General features: G+C 39.2%; 1 protein-coding gene across 4 annotated transcripts in view; it reads right to left on the bottom strand.

Annotated features, from left to right (window-relative positions):
- Positions 1–2081: 2081 nt before the first annotated feature.
- Positions 2082–16652, bottom strand: part of LOC120772783 — a 28856-nt gene continuing 14285 nt past the window's right edge. For 3 of the 4 annotated variants that reach the window (XM_040101562.1, XM_040101563.1, XM_040101565.1), the window contains exons 3-11: positions 12966–13101; positions 12647–12888; positions 12304–12458; positions 10546–10713; positions 10218–10456; positions 9726–10144; positions 9456–9556; positions 5461–9392; positions 3491–5124 (exon numbers count right to left, since the gene is read on the bottom strand). In XM_040101562.1, coding sequence (XP_039957496.1) covers positions 3491–5124; positions 5461–9392; positions 9456–9556; positions 9726–10144; positions 10218–10456; positions 10546–10713; positions 12304–12458; positions 12647–12888; positions 12966–13101 — 7026 coding nt within the window. Of the gene's footprint in view, positions 5125–5460; positions 9393–9455; positions 9557–9725; positions 10145–10217; positions 10457–10545; positions 10714–12303; positions 12459–12646; positions 12889–12965; positions 13102–16652 lie in introns of all 4 variants that reach the window. The other variant, XM_040101566.1, reaches the window with a different exon arrangement.

The raw sequence follows: 16652 nt of genomic DNA, 5'->3' as shown, positions 1-16652 counted from the left end.
TATACATTTAAATATATATATTTTTAAATTTCATATTTTCTCCTAAAGGTTTTAACCTCCCTTTGCGGTGCTATTTGTACATATGTATATGCGGAAGTATTTGGGCGTGTATTGCAGAGTTTTTATGGATTGTATGGAGTTTCGTATTTGCCAACAACCGATTGCCTTCGTTGTAAGCCGATGCAGTGGATGTGTGTGTAGTATTGGAAAATGCGGTCAGAATAATAGACAAAATTGCCAAGCACAAAAATGGTCTGAGTTGCGCAATTTTAGAGAGAAAAAAAAATAGAAATTAATTTATTTGTTTTGCTTAATTCCATAAATTAATTAATTACTTTTTGATTAATTTCAGACATTAATTAATTTGTTTTGCTAAGTTATTTTATTTCCTTTTTTAATTCAAATGCTCAAAATTGGCTTTTAATCCAGAAAACTAAAGAACATGAAATTTGTTTCGCATTGCTAACTTTTTCAGAAATATTTTTCCTCGCATATTTGCTTCAAAATAAACTATCCTCAAGAAATTTTACCGATTTCGAGAAAAAGTTGCTTGAGAAGAAATTGTTTACTGATTTTTGAGAAAAAGTTGCTTGAAAAGAAAATTTGTCCAAAAATTTCGAAATAAATATATTTTAAATGCGATTACCGCTGAACAGGATTCTAATTTTTTAATAAATTAAATTTTTAATAATAAAAAAAAAATTTAATAACAAAAAAATAAAATTTATTAACTAAAAAAAAATAATTTTTTAATAAGGAAAAGTATTATTTTTTTTTTATTTGAATAATGAATAAAAGTTTAATATTTTTATAATGAAAAAAAAAAATTTTAATTTTTTTTTAAATTTTATATAATGTATTTTATATTTATAAATTTTATTTAAAAAAAATTTTTTTATTAATTATAAAAAAATTAAATTTTCATTAACTATTAAAAATTTAATAACAAAAATTTATTAAAAAAAAAATGTTTTTTATTAATTATAAGAAAAATTAAAATTTCGTTAGCTATTAAAAATTTAATAACAAAAATTTCGTTACTTAGTTTTTTAATTTAAATAACTGAAACTCTTAATTAATTAAATGTTTTAAAGCCGAAAAAATTATTGTTTTTGACAAAAAGTGTTTTCAAAAATTAGTTTCGCTCCAAAGTCACTGCATCAAATGCACTCTGTTGCAATTCAAATGTCAAGAAAAAGCGACACACTGCCACACTACTGCAATAACTACAAAAGCAAATCGGTTGTAAGCTGATTAAATAGTTTTTTTTATTTATTTTATATTTATTTCCTTTGATTTTATTAAAAAGTAAAAAGTCGATCTTGAAAATAAGATCTGATATACATATATCATAATAAGCGAAAGTCGTATTTCAACTTTTAACGGCAGCACTTAAATGTCTGCCGCATGCTTGACGTATCTAACTCTTTATTCTCTCCCACCTCTCTCCTCTCCTTCTTCTCAAACACACACACACACACATACTATTTCTCACTATAATAGCTTAGTATGTATGCACTCTGCTCCTCGAGGCTTTTACTTGTATTTCTAACTATCCATATTTCTTTTCTTTTTCTCTCTTTTAATGATTTACAATTTTTATTAGCGTAAAAAAATAAAAAAAATGTGGTAGTAGAAATTAATAACTAAGGCGTTACTTAATTTATTTCTATCGCCTACCTATGAACGTATTATCTATATAACGATTTTTTTTAGAAAAAAAACTAAAACAAAACAGAAAAGTAACTAAAAAAAATAACGCAAATATACTAATTACAAGAAATGAAAATGTATAATTTTCTTTTGTTGTTGTTTTTTTCTTTCATACAACTTAAGCAGATGTTTAGCTAATGAACTGATCACAAAAATGTTATCTTCTTTTGTATTTGAGTACGGCGATGGAATGACTTGTGCGAAAAAATTGGGAATTAGCGCAGAAAAAAATAATTTTGTAGCGTTCTTTAGAGTGTAGACAAATTGAGAATAAATTTAATAAATTGTATTATTTCTTTTTTTATACGAATTTCAAAAATCTTCGCGGAATATTTTTTGAAGCGTCCTAATGTTTGAAAATTCAATTTTAATATTGCGTGAATATATCAGTCATTATATAAAAAAATTTGAAAATTAAAAAAAAAAAAAATTTGCTTTTGATTCCCCTATTTTTAAGCGCAAACCACCCAGCGGCGCAAATATTTCAAAATTGTCAATTAAAAAATTTTTTTAATATTTTTTGCTTTGATTCACCGCTTTTTTACTAATTTTAGTATATTTTAAATCAGCTAGCATGCGTTTAAGGGCAGCCAATAATGATTTATATACATATGTACATACGGTTCAGCTAACAGTAAAAAAATTAAATAAGCCATATATTGCCAATATTTGAAATATTTAAAGTAATTAGCGGCAAAGAAGTAAGTTTGGGCGCCCCTGCACTGCTGACTACTACTACTGCTCCTCCGCGCTTTAACGCCCTTTCGCCACAATTTATTCCACGCGCTCTCTGTTTTTCTTCGTTTACATAATTTGCATTTTCCAATTTATACGCTCATCAACTAGGACTTTGACTGCACAATGTGACACACTTCATTTGTTGTAACGGTGTTTTTCTTTTTACATATTCACCTATGCTCTTTGATGCATTAATCATTTAGCTTTCTTGTTTGTTGTTTTTTCTGTTTTCGTTTACTTTTCATTTCTTTCGTTTTCATATATCATATCAGCTCAACTCATTAAGTATATATGTATGCATATAGATATATATGTATAAGATGCATATATATGTATATATAAATTAATATATAATCTACAAGTACATTATTAATTATTAACAACAACATCTAGTAAAATTACAAGAGATTGGTAAGGTATAAGTTGTTGTTTTGCTGCTGTTGTTGCCGTTGCTGCTGCTGCTGCTGCTGCTACCACTGCTGCGACGCCGCCGCCTTTAGCGCTGTTGCCACTTGCTCATGTTGATTGAAGAGTTGTTGATTGAAGAGTTGTGAGAAGGTTGTTGTTGACTTGCTGGTGGGCACGCTCCACTGGCGGCTATGACACCGTTTTGGTGCGGTCAACTTGTTGGTGCTCGCATTATGCACACAATAACACCGCCATTCACTCAACACTTGGTGCACCTCTTCACAGTCCAGCTATTGTGTGTTTTTGCACGAACAACAGAATACACTCAGCAATATTTGGCTCGGGCGCCTACTTGATACCGTTGGCCAATAACCACACAACAACACCTTCAAAGCTTTCTCTCCGGCCTAGACGCGTTTGTCGTCAACGGCAGATGAATTTTACGCGGCAACAATACAATCATGACGGCAACCACTGCTGCTGCTGCCGCTACTGCAGCTGCGACACACCAAATGCGACATGTTGCTGCTGCCACCGCTCGACCTGCGACAACGGCGACGGCTGCGCCCATCTGTGCGGCGCACACATACTCATAATCATTTGTTCTTAGTGTTAGTTAGCTCCCCGTGTCTCACCTGTTTATAATTGCAGAGGCGAGCGCGTTATTGTTTGCAGTCGCTGATATCGCATGGTTCGAATTGCCGCCGCCACCGCTGCTACTACTATTGCTATTACTATTACTGTTGCTATTACTGCCGCCACTGCTAATTAGCGCCGCTGTTGCATTACTGTTGCCATTACTACTGTTGTTGCTGCTGCCAACAACATTCTCAATGCTCTTGAGATCATTGCAGCTGGTCGTTAGCACACCACCACCGGCTGTTGTGGTTATAACATCGGCCGCCGCAGCTGTGGAATTCGAGGAGACTATATTCACCAGCGATTGCTGATGCACCGCCACAGACGAGGACAGTGTCGTCGCGTTCGTTGTCACTTGCGCCAAACTCACGCTCATGCCATTGCCACCGCCACCGCTGCCGCTGCTATTGTTGGCCGCCGCCACTTGCAATTGTTGCACGGTGGTTGCATTGCCGACGGCAGAGCTCGTCGCTATGGGCAGCGTGCGCATGTTGGTGAATATTGTCTGATTGTTGCCGATGCGTCCGCGTAGCAGCGCATGTGTCATGCCACCGGGTCCGATTTGCATCTGCATCTGCCCAGAGTTGTTCTTCTGCAACGGTTTGACGTTCAACAGACTTGTGTATAGCACGCGTTTACTATTCTCGCCAGCACCAGCCGAACTCACCGCCGCATTCGTGGCGTTCACCTCCATATTAGAGGCGCCGATTATGTTCAGTATGCGTTCACGTTTCAGTTTTTGTTGTTGCAAATTTGCATTCGCTGTCGCCTTATTCAACACCACAGCCTGCTGTTGCACTGATGCCTGTTGTTGTTGTTGCTGTTGCGACTGACTGACTGCGGCCGCCACGGTCTTTGCGTCCACCACGATACTGCCATGATGCACACTCACAGCGCTGCCTACGCCACCACTGCCACCGCCACTCGCATTGGCGGTGGACACGAAGTTCACCTTCAAATTGGAGTTCTGCAGTTCTTTGTAGTGATGCAACTTCTGTGTTATGCTGTTGTTGCTGTTGCTATTGCCGTTACTGCTGCCGCCACTATTATTGTTGCTATTGGCCTGTTGCACGGCAACAGCATTGGCCAATTCGCTAGCTGTGGCGATGGTGAAGTTGGTGCCTCCTCCGCTGGTATTGTTGCTGGTCAAGTAGATTTTATTGCCGCCACCGCTGCCCTGTTGCTGTGTCACCGATTGTGTGGACGTTATTATCGCTGTCGTTGGTTGCAAACTGTAGTTGTGGTTGGCCGCAATTGCTGCCGAATTGTGCTTTTGTTGTTGCTGGTGGTGTTGCTGTTGTTGTTGCGCGACATTCAACTCGGACACGAGCAGCGGGTATGAGGACATCTTTATCACTTTGCCTCCTTGCATTTGAACCTTCTGCAACTGCTGTGCGACCTGGGATGTTGTACCAACTAATGTTGTTGTAACGCCACCGCCACCACCGGAATTCGTTTGGCCTTCATTCGCGGCGCCATCATCATCTTGTTGCTGCTGTTGTTGTTGCTGCTGCTGGTGATGCAATTGTTGTAAATGCTTTGAGATTTGGATTTGATGTTGTTGTGCCGCTTGGGTGATTATTTTTCGTTGTGAGAATTTGCGATTCAACAACAATTTGTTTATATCTGAAATAACAATCAAATATTTTTTGTAATTTTTTTTAACATATTTTTATAAGTTTATACAGCAACATTAAATTTACTGAAATTATTTATATAAAAAAAAATATTAAGAAAAAAATGAGTTTGATCATTCAGTTTGTATAGCAGCTATATTCTATTGTGACCCGTTAACGGCGATTCTGACAACTTTGCAGTTTCGTGGGGAGAAAAGGAAATTTCTAAATTTAAAGATTAGGTTAGAAATGAATTTGGTTATATTTGAGAGGTGAACAAAAGTATTAAAGAAAACTGCAATATGTTGCACGAATATATAAATATATTAAAATCCAATTGACTTACCTGTCGCACCATCTGGACCGTTCAGCTGCCGCTTTTGACCCGGTCGACTGGCCCATACAATCTTATTGCCGGTCGAACCTGCTGCGGCTGCTGCCGCCGCCATCGCCGCCGCAGCATCAGCACCACTCACCGTCGTGGCACCGCTGGAAGTTGCATTTGCCGAACCACCACTTATCTGCCGCCACACAATCTGCTGTGTTTGCTGAGGCACCAGCTGCTGGTGCTGTTGTTGCTGTTGTGCTTGGCGGGTCGTTGTTGTGACAATGAGTGGTGTCGTGCCGACGGACGCTGACGACGACAAGTGTTGCACTGTGCCACCACTGCCGCTGGCATTAGTCAAATGTTGTACGGCACCGCCGCTAATACTATGCACAGCCACTTGATGTCCACCCGACGTACTGATAATATTCACACCGGAACTTGTAGAGCTCATGTTCGACGCCGTCACAGCATTGCCATCAATGGTCAGTATATTCGTGTTTGCCGCCGACGATGATGTTGTATTTGCCTGGCAGCTCGACGCATTGCCATCACTATTATTTTCGAATTTCACATTGGACAGCGTTATAACCGATGTTGGCGCTGTATTTGTGGATGATTGGCTATTAGGAACTTGCGCCGATGATGCGGATAACGTGCCGCTGGTGAATGCGGGTGTGGCTTTTTGTATGTAGATTTTTTGTGTGCCACCAATGATGGTGCCATCGGCCGCTGTGCTGGTCGTGTAGATGGTGTGATTCCCCATCGCTGTGGCGCCAATCGGTGTGAGCGTCGGCTGACGTAGTGGCGTTGTTGTGACGGTTGTAGTGCCAGCATTCGTTGGTGTGGCGGACACGTATTGTGTGATGACCGGACCCCCGGACAAGATATCACGTTGCATTTGCAGTATTTGTTGGCGTTGTTGGAACTGTTGCATGACATTTTGTAAGCGTGGCTGACGCAACTGTAATATTTGATGTTGATGTTGCTGTTGCTGCTGTTGTTGCACCTGCACTTGCTGGAATTGCTGCTGCTGTTGTTGTTGTTGCTGCTGCTGCTGCGGCTGCAATGCCGGCACATTCGACGAGGTCACCGTTATAATGTCGCCAACCGCCGCCACCTCTTGCAAGTGCATCTGCGTCTGATGGTGCTGTTGTTGTTGTTGCGGCTGCTGCTGCGTGACTATCTGTTGCTGCACATGCAGCTGTGCTTGTGGCTGTCGTTGATGTACAACACCGGTTGTGGCTATAAGCTGCGGTTGCACGTTGTTGGCAATGAATTGTGGCACGCTGGCGACATTTGCAGCGCCGCCGCTGTTACTGCTGAAACTAATGCCGGTCGCAGCCGTATTTTGCAATATTTGCGCGGGTATGCTTGCGATCGAAGTGGTCGCCTGCTGCGTGCTTACCAACCCGCTAGTTGCAAGCGCCGGGACCGGGGGCACATCATCAACGGGCTCTGTCTTCACTGTCGCATCAGTAGCAGGCAATGTTGCAGCCGTTTTAACGTCGCTGGCATCGACTGGCTCGGCTTTTGGTTGAACCTTTTGGAAAAATACGTCATCCGGTAGTGTGCTGCTGATGTCATTGGTGTGGAAACTTGTACCGCCATATGTGGCACAACTACTGTGCCATTTGCCACCGCTCTTGGCGCGTGACGAGCGAGCTTTGATTTTCGTTTTATCATCGATGCAGTCCAGCAAATCGGTATCCACATCCGCTGCAACTTCGTCAACCTCGGCTTCACCTTCCAATATGCCATTCCAAAAGTTCGTAGCCTGATTAAGCGTCTTGATGTCGTCGCATTCCTTTAATATATTCACTAGCATATTCTCATCCGTTTCATCGCCGTCACCAAGGAGATTTATGTCCGTGAGCGAGTCGCCACTTAAATTGAAATCAATTGCAGAGTTTGAGTTCCCGGCTGCACCGACATCTGGACTCTTGCTACTGCCGCGTGTTACATCGGGTGCATAATAAGTTTGTAACAACTGTGTGTCTGGCTCGAGTTCGGCATACTTGAAGCTGCTGCTTACGAAGAGCGCATCGTCGGAATGTGTATCCCACATATTACTCAGCGTCTGCTCATTGGTTTTGTGGCCACGCTTATCTTTTCGAGACTCTATATTGTCACATGACAGCCGCAGCATTTCAACGGCTATTGGCGTCTGTTGCGTCCACTCGACTAGCGGCTCTGTTGCCGTCATTTTGCAATCACCGCTATCGGATAGCTCGTCGGTCGGTGTCTTCGGGCGGAAATGTAACCAATCGCGACGTATCTCCGACAGCAGCTCATTGCAAATGTCTAAACGTTGGCTGGAGGTCGGCGATAGACTGCCAATATAATCATAATTTTCATCGAATTGCGTCGTTGAGTCGTTGTCGATTAGAATATTTATGCCGTTGCTGCAAGCGTTCTCAACATCATTGTGCTCGCTCTTCAGTTGATTGTTGCGTTGCACCGTCAACCGATGCTGCTGGCGTATAACATCGGGCAATTGATTTAGCGGCGTCGACAGGGTATCATCCTCGTCTACATTGACATGCGCGGAATTTGTGGAATTGAATTTCGTTGTTGGGTTATTTGTTGGCTGTGCCATATCGGTGCTGTCGAGTGGCTCCTTCTTAACGGTGTGACGTATTATGCTACTCAATTGTGCCAAATTCACATTCTCCTCATCTTCCAATACCTGCAGTTCGGAGTTGGTCGTGGTCTCCGTTAATGTGGACGACGACTTCTTTATGCTGCTCAAAGGTTCATTCGAATCATCGGCTGAAGCACCGCCACTTGTGCAATCTATCAGTTCTTGTTTGATAGCTTTGGTTAGCGGTGCTGTTGCTGACGGTGTGGACGTTATGGAACCGGACGTTGTGGCGGACGTCATTGCTGCAGTAATAGCAGCTGCGGCAGCTGCTGCTGCTGTTGCTGGCACTGACGACGACCCCGCCGGTGCTGTTGCTGGGCCAATGCCTTCGCTTTTTATCACATTAAATTTATCGCTAACACTTACGTTTTTATTTATATTACTACTGCTATTGTTGTTGTTATTGTAGTTCATCAAATTGTTATTGGATCGATGATTGGGCCACTGCTGTTGCAGCTGCTGCTGTTGTTGTTGCTTGTGCTGCTGTTGCCGCACTAAATCGACCACGACTTCATCGGACACATCCTCACCGTTCAGCTTTTCACGCTTCACCTTTTCGCTCAACAGGAAACTACTTATGCTATTCATGCTCTTCTCATCAATCAACTTGGACAGCCGATGCAATAAACGACGCGGCAATGGCTCTTTTGTTGGTGCAACAGTTTGTGACACAGGCGCAGCTTTAGCATCGACAACGACATTCGCATTATTGAAACGCCGCCGTTTTGTGTGCTGGCCATCCGCTGAATTACCACCACTCTCCTCAATGGCCTTCTGACGTTGCAGTCGACGGCGACGACGCTGCTGTTGCAAACGCAAACGTTGGCGCTGTCGATGTCGCAACATTGTTAACGACGAAATGTAGTTGGCATCACGTGAGATATTTACATCTGGTCGCAAGACCTCCTCATAATCGTCGTCGTCATCAAAGTCTGCCTCGACACCATCATCGTCACTAACTTGTGCGGTCGTATCGTCGTGTTTGGGTGACGGCACACCAGACGGCACCTCAACAGGCTCGACTTTGATCGTCGTGTTGGCGGGTATTTGTGATGCAGGCATTGCAGTAGTTGAGCTGGTTGCATTAGTTATATTGGGCAATGGCAGATCAACAACTGTGGGTGGTGAGGCGGGTTTCAAATGTTCGCTTTTGATATTTGCACACTTCGACGCGGCTGAAGTGGAATCACTCTCAAATATCGTGTAGTCCAGCTGTGACCAAAAGTCGTCCATAGTTGTGGTGATGCGATCTAACATTACACGACCGCCACGTCCCATGCGACGTCTGGCGAAACCAATGCAACGTGGTCTAAAAGGAAAGCACACCCGAATTAACTAAATCGCAAGGAGTCTGTGGAAAAAAGATACACACCTGGGATGCCGGATGGATGTTAGTGTAAAGCGATATTTCGTATCACCAAAACCGTTATCGTCCTTCGACTCCCAAGGCCAGTTACCATCATTGCCTCGCGGCTGTGAACATAAAGGCGATAAAGAAATATTAAAAAAAATATAATAATTTAATATTCTACTTGAGCAAAAACTAAATAAATTTTAGCATACACATGCTTCAACAAAACTATGTTCATTTATATTAAACTCATGTATAGTATCATACTCTCTAGCCAACGCAAAAGCTCACCCTCTGATAGTCGCAGTGCTGCTTTCGCCTAAATGCAAACGGTGCCTCCTCCTCGCTCTCGGAGCCCATTTTGTGCGCATGATGACCGCCACCACCACCACAACCCAAACCGCCACTGCCGAACTCCTCCTCCTCCGTTTCGATATTGGACTCATTGGCAGCGGGCGACGAGCTCTGACGATGCAGTTGCAGCAAATGCTGCGCGCTTAGCGCCGAACCTGCACCGACCAGCGCTGACCCTGACAAGCCATTACCATTGCCGACGCCACCCATCAAATACTGTTGTTGCTGTTGTTGCGTTAGATGCTGTTGTTGCTGCTGCTGCTGTTGTTTATCGCGCGGCAATTTATGTTTCCGCTTCTTGTACGTCCGTTTCTCCTTGCGATTACCACCGCCATTTGCGCCAGCATTGATTGCATCTACATATGAAATGATATTTTTATTGTACATCCCAATAGAGTTGTATTTACTAAAGGAATTGTTGTTACTCACCAATCGTTAGAGTCGAAGGATTCAGGTACTGCGAAGCCGACGCATATAGATGGCCACCACTGCCGGGCGTCACATTGTTGGCACCCGCCGCTGCTGCCAGCAAACCTCCAGGCCCCAGTACACTGCCAACGCCAGTAGCATGCGTCGCCCCACCGGCCGACACCACACCAGCGGATGTGGTGCCTGTCGCAGATCCATGGTGTGAGTATTGATTCGTATACAAGGGCGCAAACGCTGGTCTGCAAGTTGTCAAATGACCAAAAAAAACGATGTTAATAACAAATAAGCGCCGCGTGGCAAGTAAAAGTGCTGCAATATCGACACATACCTGGAACTCTTCAGAGAAGAACTCAATTCGGAGAGCAGAGCACCACTGAAGTCGCGCAGCTGATATCGCTTCTCGAAGATTTCTATAGATAAATGCAATTGCTCACGTTTCGTCTTCTCGCGGCGCTTAACCATCTCCAGTACGGTGGTGGCACGCTGCAGGTCGCGCCTAATTTGATATATATATACACGCGTGAAATTAATACGGTTTTTTTAAGTAAACAAACTGTTTAATGGAAGCTCAGTGAATGCTACTACAAACAGGTTACGGTGTGCTTTCGTTTTGATCTTGAAGACCCTTATTTCGTTACGTTATAATGTATAAATGTAAAGCTAACTCTGATAATACCATAGTAGTTGTAATAAAAAGTGGAATATGACTAGCTATTCAACCATATAAATATCGTTAATTCAATAGCAAAATTTTCAGGTTAGAAATGAAAAATGGATCCCTGTACTCTTAAAAAACATATTACATCTGGATCCTAATCATATGCATACAAATTGAATACTTTAAAGGTAAAAAGTTCAGTTCAGTTTCAAAATATTAATATAATTCAGTAACAAGAAAAAACGTTAACTTCAGCTGCACCGAAGCTATAATACTCTTAAGTATTATTATATTAGCTAAAGATGTTTATCTTGCGTTTGATCGCTCCGTTTGTATGGCAGCTGTATGCTATAGCGACCCGATCAGAACGATTATTCCCAAGATTATACTGTTACTTTGGATAATAATCTCTGGCAAATTTCGTAAAGATAACTTTTGAAATTAAAAAGTTCCACATAAGGACTTGAGTTCAGCTTTAGTCAGACAGCTATCGGCGGTTCAGACAAAAAAACAGCTTCTGGGTCAGAAAAGGACGTGTGCGAAAATTCAGATTGATATCTCAAAAACTGAAAGACTAGTGCACGTATATACAGACGGACAGACAAACAAGCATGGTTAAATCGATTCAGCTTGTCGCCCTGATCATTAATTTTTTATGTATGTATATGTATATATGTATTAGTTTATAGGGTCTCTAACGTTTCCTTTTGGATGTTAAAAAATCGTGAGAACTTTATGTGCCCTGTTCAGGGTATAAAAAGACTCTGTTACTTTGAATAACAAACTTAAGTTAGAGTTATTTTCTTTCAAATCCAAAAGTAGGTTTATGATTTTTTTCCACGCCACCCCACCCCATCTACAGCATGCTATCCGTTATAATCAAATTTAAAAATACTGAAAATTTTGAGGTTAGTAGTAAAGCTCAGTACAATAGACTCTTCTACAGCATTTTCAAAAACAATTTTCTCCTTATGGTTACACCAATAACAAAATTTAGATTATTTACTGATAATTTGGGATCAATTCTTGCTTTAATGTTTTTTCTTGAAAACCTTTTTCTGATGAAACAATTTTTTTTTTGTTTAAGTTTGCTTCAACATTTATCTTAAGTTTTCTTCGCATATTTAAATAATGTTCAGCTTTATAATACTAAAATACCGTTATATGGCGTTTACTTATAAACTCTTTACGTAGAACAAAATTATCTGAAACAAAATACTACCGCTTTTATCTACTTCACTGTTAATTACTACTGTACTTTTAATTGCGATCATAAAGACGTTTAAGCTTGCACTCGTGTTACCCCGAAGTGTTTGGTAAACAACTGTTACTGAACTACTGGAAACTTCATTTACGTTTTTTATTAGAAAACAAAAGCAAAAAAAAAAGTAGGTAGTCACACTGGCCCATATAGTTATTCGTACGCACCTCAGCTTGAGCATCTTCTCATAGGACGTTTCATCGTTTTTGCGATTCTTTCGCGTTTGCATCTTTTCAGTGCGTCGGCGAAACGCTAAGTACGGATTGTTCGAAGATGCGCCCGGACGATTCTCCGTTTTCACAGTCAGTATCAGCGGGTGTTGCTGTATTATTTCAAGTTTTAATTTAGCAAAATTTGTTGTTACATTTTTTCAAACATTTTTAACAATTTTTCTTTTTTGAAATTTCAATCAATATTTTTTATATAAATTGTGCGTCTTTTATGAATTCGCACATTCTTTTTTCTCTATTATTATTACGTTTTTTTCATTAATTTTAATAAGATTATTACCATTTTTAAGCGTTTATTAAGCCAATAGTCGTAAACGGCTATGCTGACTTCATCATCCTGTTTAAGCAATGCTTTCGCCTCATTCAGCTTAACGACCATTTGCCCTGAACTCTTCTCTAGCCGATCCATCATCTGCTCAAACTTCAGTGGTGTCAGATCGAGGCGACGACTCTGTTGGCTGATCCAAATCTCATCACTGCTATCCATGTCGTAATCTGGCACATCTTGCTCGAGACCCAACGCTGCAATGTGAATGTGGTGTGTTTCAAAAAAAAAGGTTAAACATTTTTTTTGCTGCTGTATGTTTTTGTTTACTCACGTTGCATGTGTATTAGTTGGCGCGGCATTTTGTAATTTGGCGGATACATGCGGTCGTAGGCTTCCTGATCGGTGGTAAAAACCTCTGGCGTTGGTATTATGAGACCAGTACATATTGCGCGCTGCAGATGATGCTCCTGTAATAATTAAAAAGTAATGCATAAGCATAATGCATAATAATAATATACAATTTTTTTAGCATGAGATATAACATTTTTAAGGCAATTATGTTCTTTCATGTTTTTGGAGAAGAAGAGAAAGTTTTAAACGATTATTTTAATTTTTTCATAAATCGCTGAAGCAGTTATGTACTCTTATTAAAAAAAATCGATTTTTTAAGAAATATATAGTAAATATATGTACATAAATATGTATATTTGAGAATACTCTCCGAAAATTTTAAATTTTAATTTGCATTTTAATAGTTTTTTGTAAAAGTTTTTTAACTTAATCCTTTCGGCTCCAGAATGTTGTTGTTGTAGTGGCAGAAATCTGACGAGTTGGCAGTCCTTAACCGCCTAAAAGTTTGGATACGTTCCGGTAACGTAGACTCGACTGTCGTGATATTACCTTCTAGGTAATGATGAAGGAATAAGATTTTTGATTCAAAATTACACTTTTTAGCGCAATTTTTCACAAAAAAAAAAATACTTTTTGTGGAAAGTCGCCATTTTATCAAAAATCAAAATTTTTACTAGTCCTTATATCATTATCTGTATTCAACTTTAGTAATAATAATTTTTGTTTGTTTTGGTCAGATAATTTTAGGGGTTTACGGGTTTCAAAAAATCGAAAATTTTATTGTCTTATTAAATTTTACAACACCTCTAGAATATTACCCTAAATTTTCAAGTTGATCCGAGTAATAATTTCTGAAATACTGTCTTGAGAACTTGTGTGCTGGAGGCTAGTTAGGCTAAGTGCGCCGTGTTTAAACGCGTTTTTCTCAAACTGTGTTTTTGAAGTCGGTTGGCAAGATTTCACGAGAACTACTCAACCGATCTTCATGAAATTTTCGACACGTTTTTGAGATACAATACCTAAACAACGATTACAACTATTTGAAAAACACAGTTTTTTTTCTTCGTCTAAGTTCTAAGGTTAAGGTTTTAACTAAAATATGTATTTTTTTCCTGTAAGGAGTTATCTTGCCAACGCAGGGGCATTTTTTCCGAGGGATCACTGGAAATGGTTACGCAAAAAATTTCAGAAAGACCAGACAAATTTTTGGTTAGCCTTCCTGGAAATCGGCTCGGGATCAAGGGAATCGAAACCGATTATTAAAATACATTAAATTCTGTAAATGTACATTAATTTTATTTAACTATTAAACAAAATGCCTCTTTAAGCAAAACCTCACGAAAAAACGCGTTTTCAGACTTCTAAGTGAATATAACCCTTATATATTTAAATTGAAGTTATGAAAAAAAATTAAAAAACTATAAAACAAATTAATAGAATAACTAGAATAATTGACATATACTATAACCACTAATTGGCATACATATATACCATTATATCTCTGAGTCTTATTCAAAAGATCATTGCGTTCCCTTGATTATATTTTTTTATCTGTCTTTATTGGATACAGTAACCAAACTACCTCGCTATCACAATTCCACAGAGAAATGCCTATTTAGAATAAGAATCTTATTTCAAATACGAAAAAGCTTATAAAGAGTTAAATCGACAATTAGGAAGATACATCGAAAACATTGTCTGTCTTTATGCCGATAACTTCTTATTTTTTTGAATACACAAATTATTACACCAAGTTATGACAGCATTAAAAAAAATGTCTCTCTGAAATAAAATAAAAAGAATTTAATTTTTTTATCCTTCGGTTCTCTAATTCACTATTGTACAAGATATTTGGATCAAGTTGGTCCACAGGCTCTTGAAGTGATCAATAGAAAGATTCTAATAAGGATTAACAGTTTATAAGTAATATAGTACGTATAAGAGGGAACTATACTTAAACAGATCAACGCAATCGATATGAATCCTAATTTTTTATCACGGGTATTGACACAATAAATAATCTATTAATGATCGTTATGTTCAAGCAAGATGCCAATAGTCCCAGTAATTTTGTGCAAAACTCCTCTCTTCTGGACGTAAGCAAAACTCTTTGCATGGTAGAATATACCATAATATTTTAGCATAATTTGAAAAAAAAATCTGTTATTTACATACGACACAAGCAATGTGGGAGAAGCAAATTTTAGTTTAATTCATACAATTACATATTTTAAGTTGACAAATTCGCTCATAAATTTCAATTAATTTCGACAATGGTAATCAGTACAAGAAGTACAATATTGACAATTGCTGACAACCTTATAATTTTATTATTATTTTTATTCATGCAAATACAATCATATAAAGAAATAAAAAACGAGCACTAAATGCGCTAAATGACGAATATAAACGCATCAGAGCAGCCAAAGGGCAATAAAATGATAATGAATCATTACTTGCTCACACACAAACTAGCACACGTTTGCAGGTATACAAACAAGTATATTCCATATTGATGCGTGCAAACTACACCGAATGTAATGAAATGTATAAACTAAAACAACAATTGATCACAGTCATCACATGTTGTCAACCACGCTACACTAACTAACGGCAAAACGGCGAAAACGTCAAAATGTGCAAACGAGTATACCATAAACATTAAACGAGTACGCTGTACGCTTCTGCACTTGTATGGAACATGTGTTTGTGAAATAATCGCAAATGCATATAAGTAGATATATGTGTATAAATTTGTTACATTTATTATGCACATGTTCACTTTCATGTCACACTACGCCGCCACTCACATGGAAATGCGCCGCGTTTTTATAAAATGAAAAAGTAGATAAATACTCGCGCCAATTTCATTAGACGGTCGTTGAGCATTTGAGACTTGCGTCAGCGGTGGGTGGTGCAGTGTAGTGCCGGAAGTTTGTATAGTGGCAAATGATATATTTTGTTAACAAGTGCAGAGTACTACTCTTGCAATTAATTTGGGAGATGAATGCTTCTGTGAAACGGACGGAGTGGAGTGGTGTTGATACTGTGACAAGAGGCCTTTAATGTTGGAGTAAAAACAAACTAATTTGTTGAAATAGATCACTAAGGGCAACATGTACGTGAAAGGTATATTTCTACGCTAACGAAATCGTCAATATTTACTCCGGCTATTTCTAAAGAATCGCTTAGCATATAAAAATAAGTAAATTAGGAAAATATTTAAAAAAAAATGTACTTGGAATAAAGCAATATATTCAATCATCATTTCAAGCCTTGTTAACATTTTATTGGCCACCAGTGTATACAGACCCGCAACAAAATCCTCAAGTCCAAGGGAAAAGGCAAAGAAATATTGTTGGCAATGGATCAAAAGTTCATTTACTGATTATTTCGACGAACAATGCGCCAACCAGACTACTGTCGCAACTAACTTCAAACCCTAACTGAACGCTATTCACAGTAGATACATTAATACCTTTATAGACTCCCTCGAGTGATTGGGGAACTTGGCGTTAAACGTTCACTAAGAGCCTCACGATTCTTGCGCAATATCATTCTCGATATTATAGCTTATCCAGAATCAATTCCGACATTCCTAATATATGTTTTGCTTGCATGACTCTAACAGTTATCATTTAGTAACTAACTTAACGAGTTATATGGG

This window comes from Bactrocera tryoni, chromosome 3 (genome assembly GCF_016617805.1).
Source record: "Bactrocera tryoni isolate S06 chromosome 3, CSIRO_BtryS06_freeze2, whole genome shotgun sequence".
In the NCBI taxonomy this organism is placed as follows: domain Eukaryota; kingdom Metazoa; phylum Arthropoda; class Insecta; order Diptera; family Tephritidae; genus Bactrocera; species Bactrocera tryoni.
Note: the sequence above shows the minus strand (reverse complement) of the source record. Positions and strands in the feature narration are given on the sequence as shown.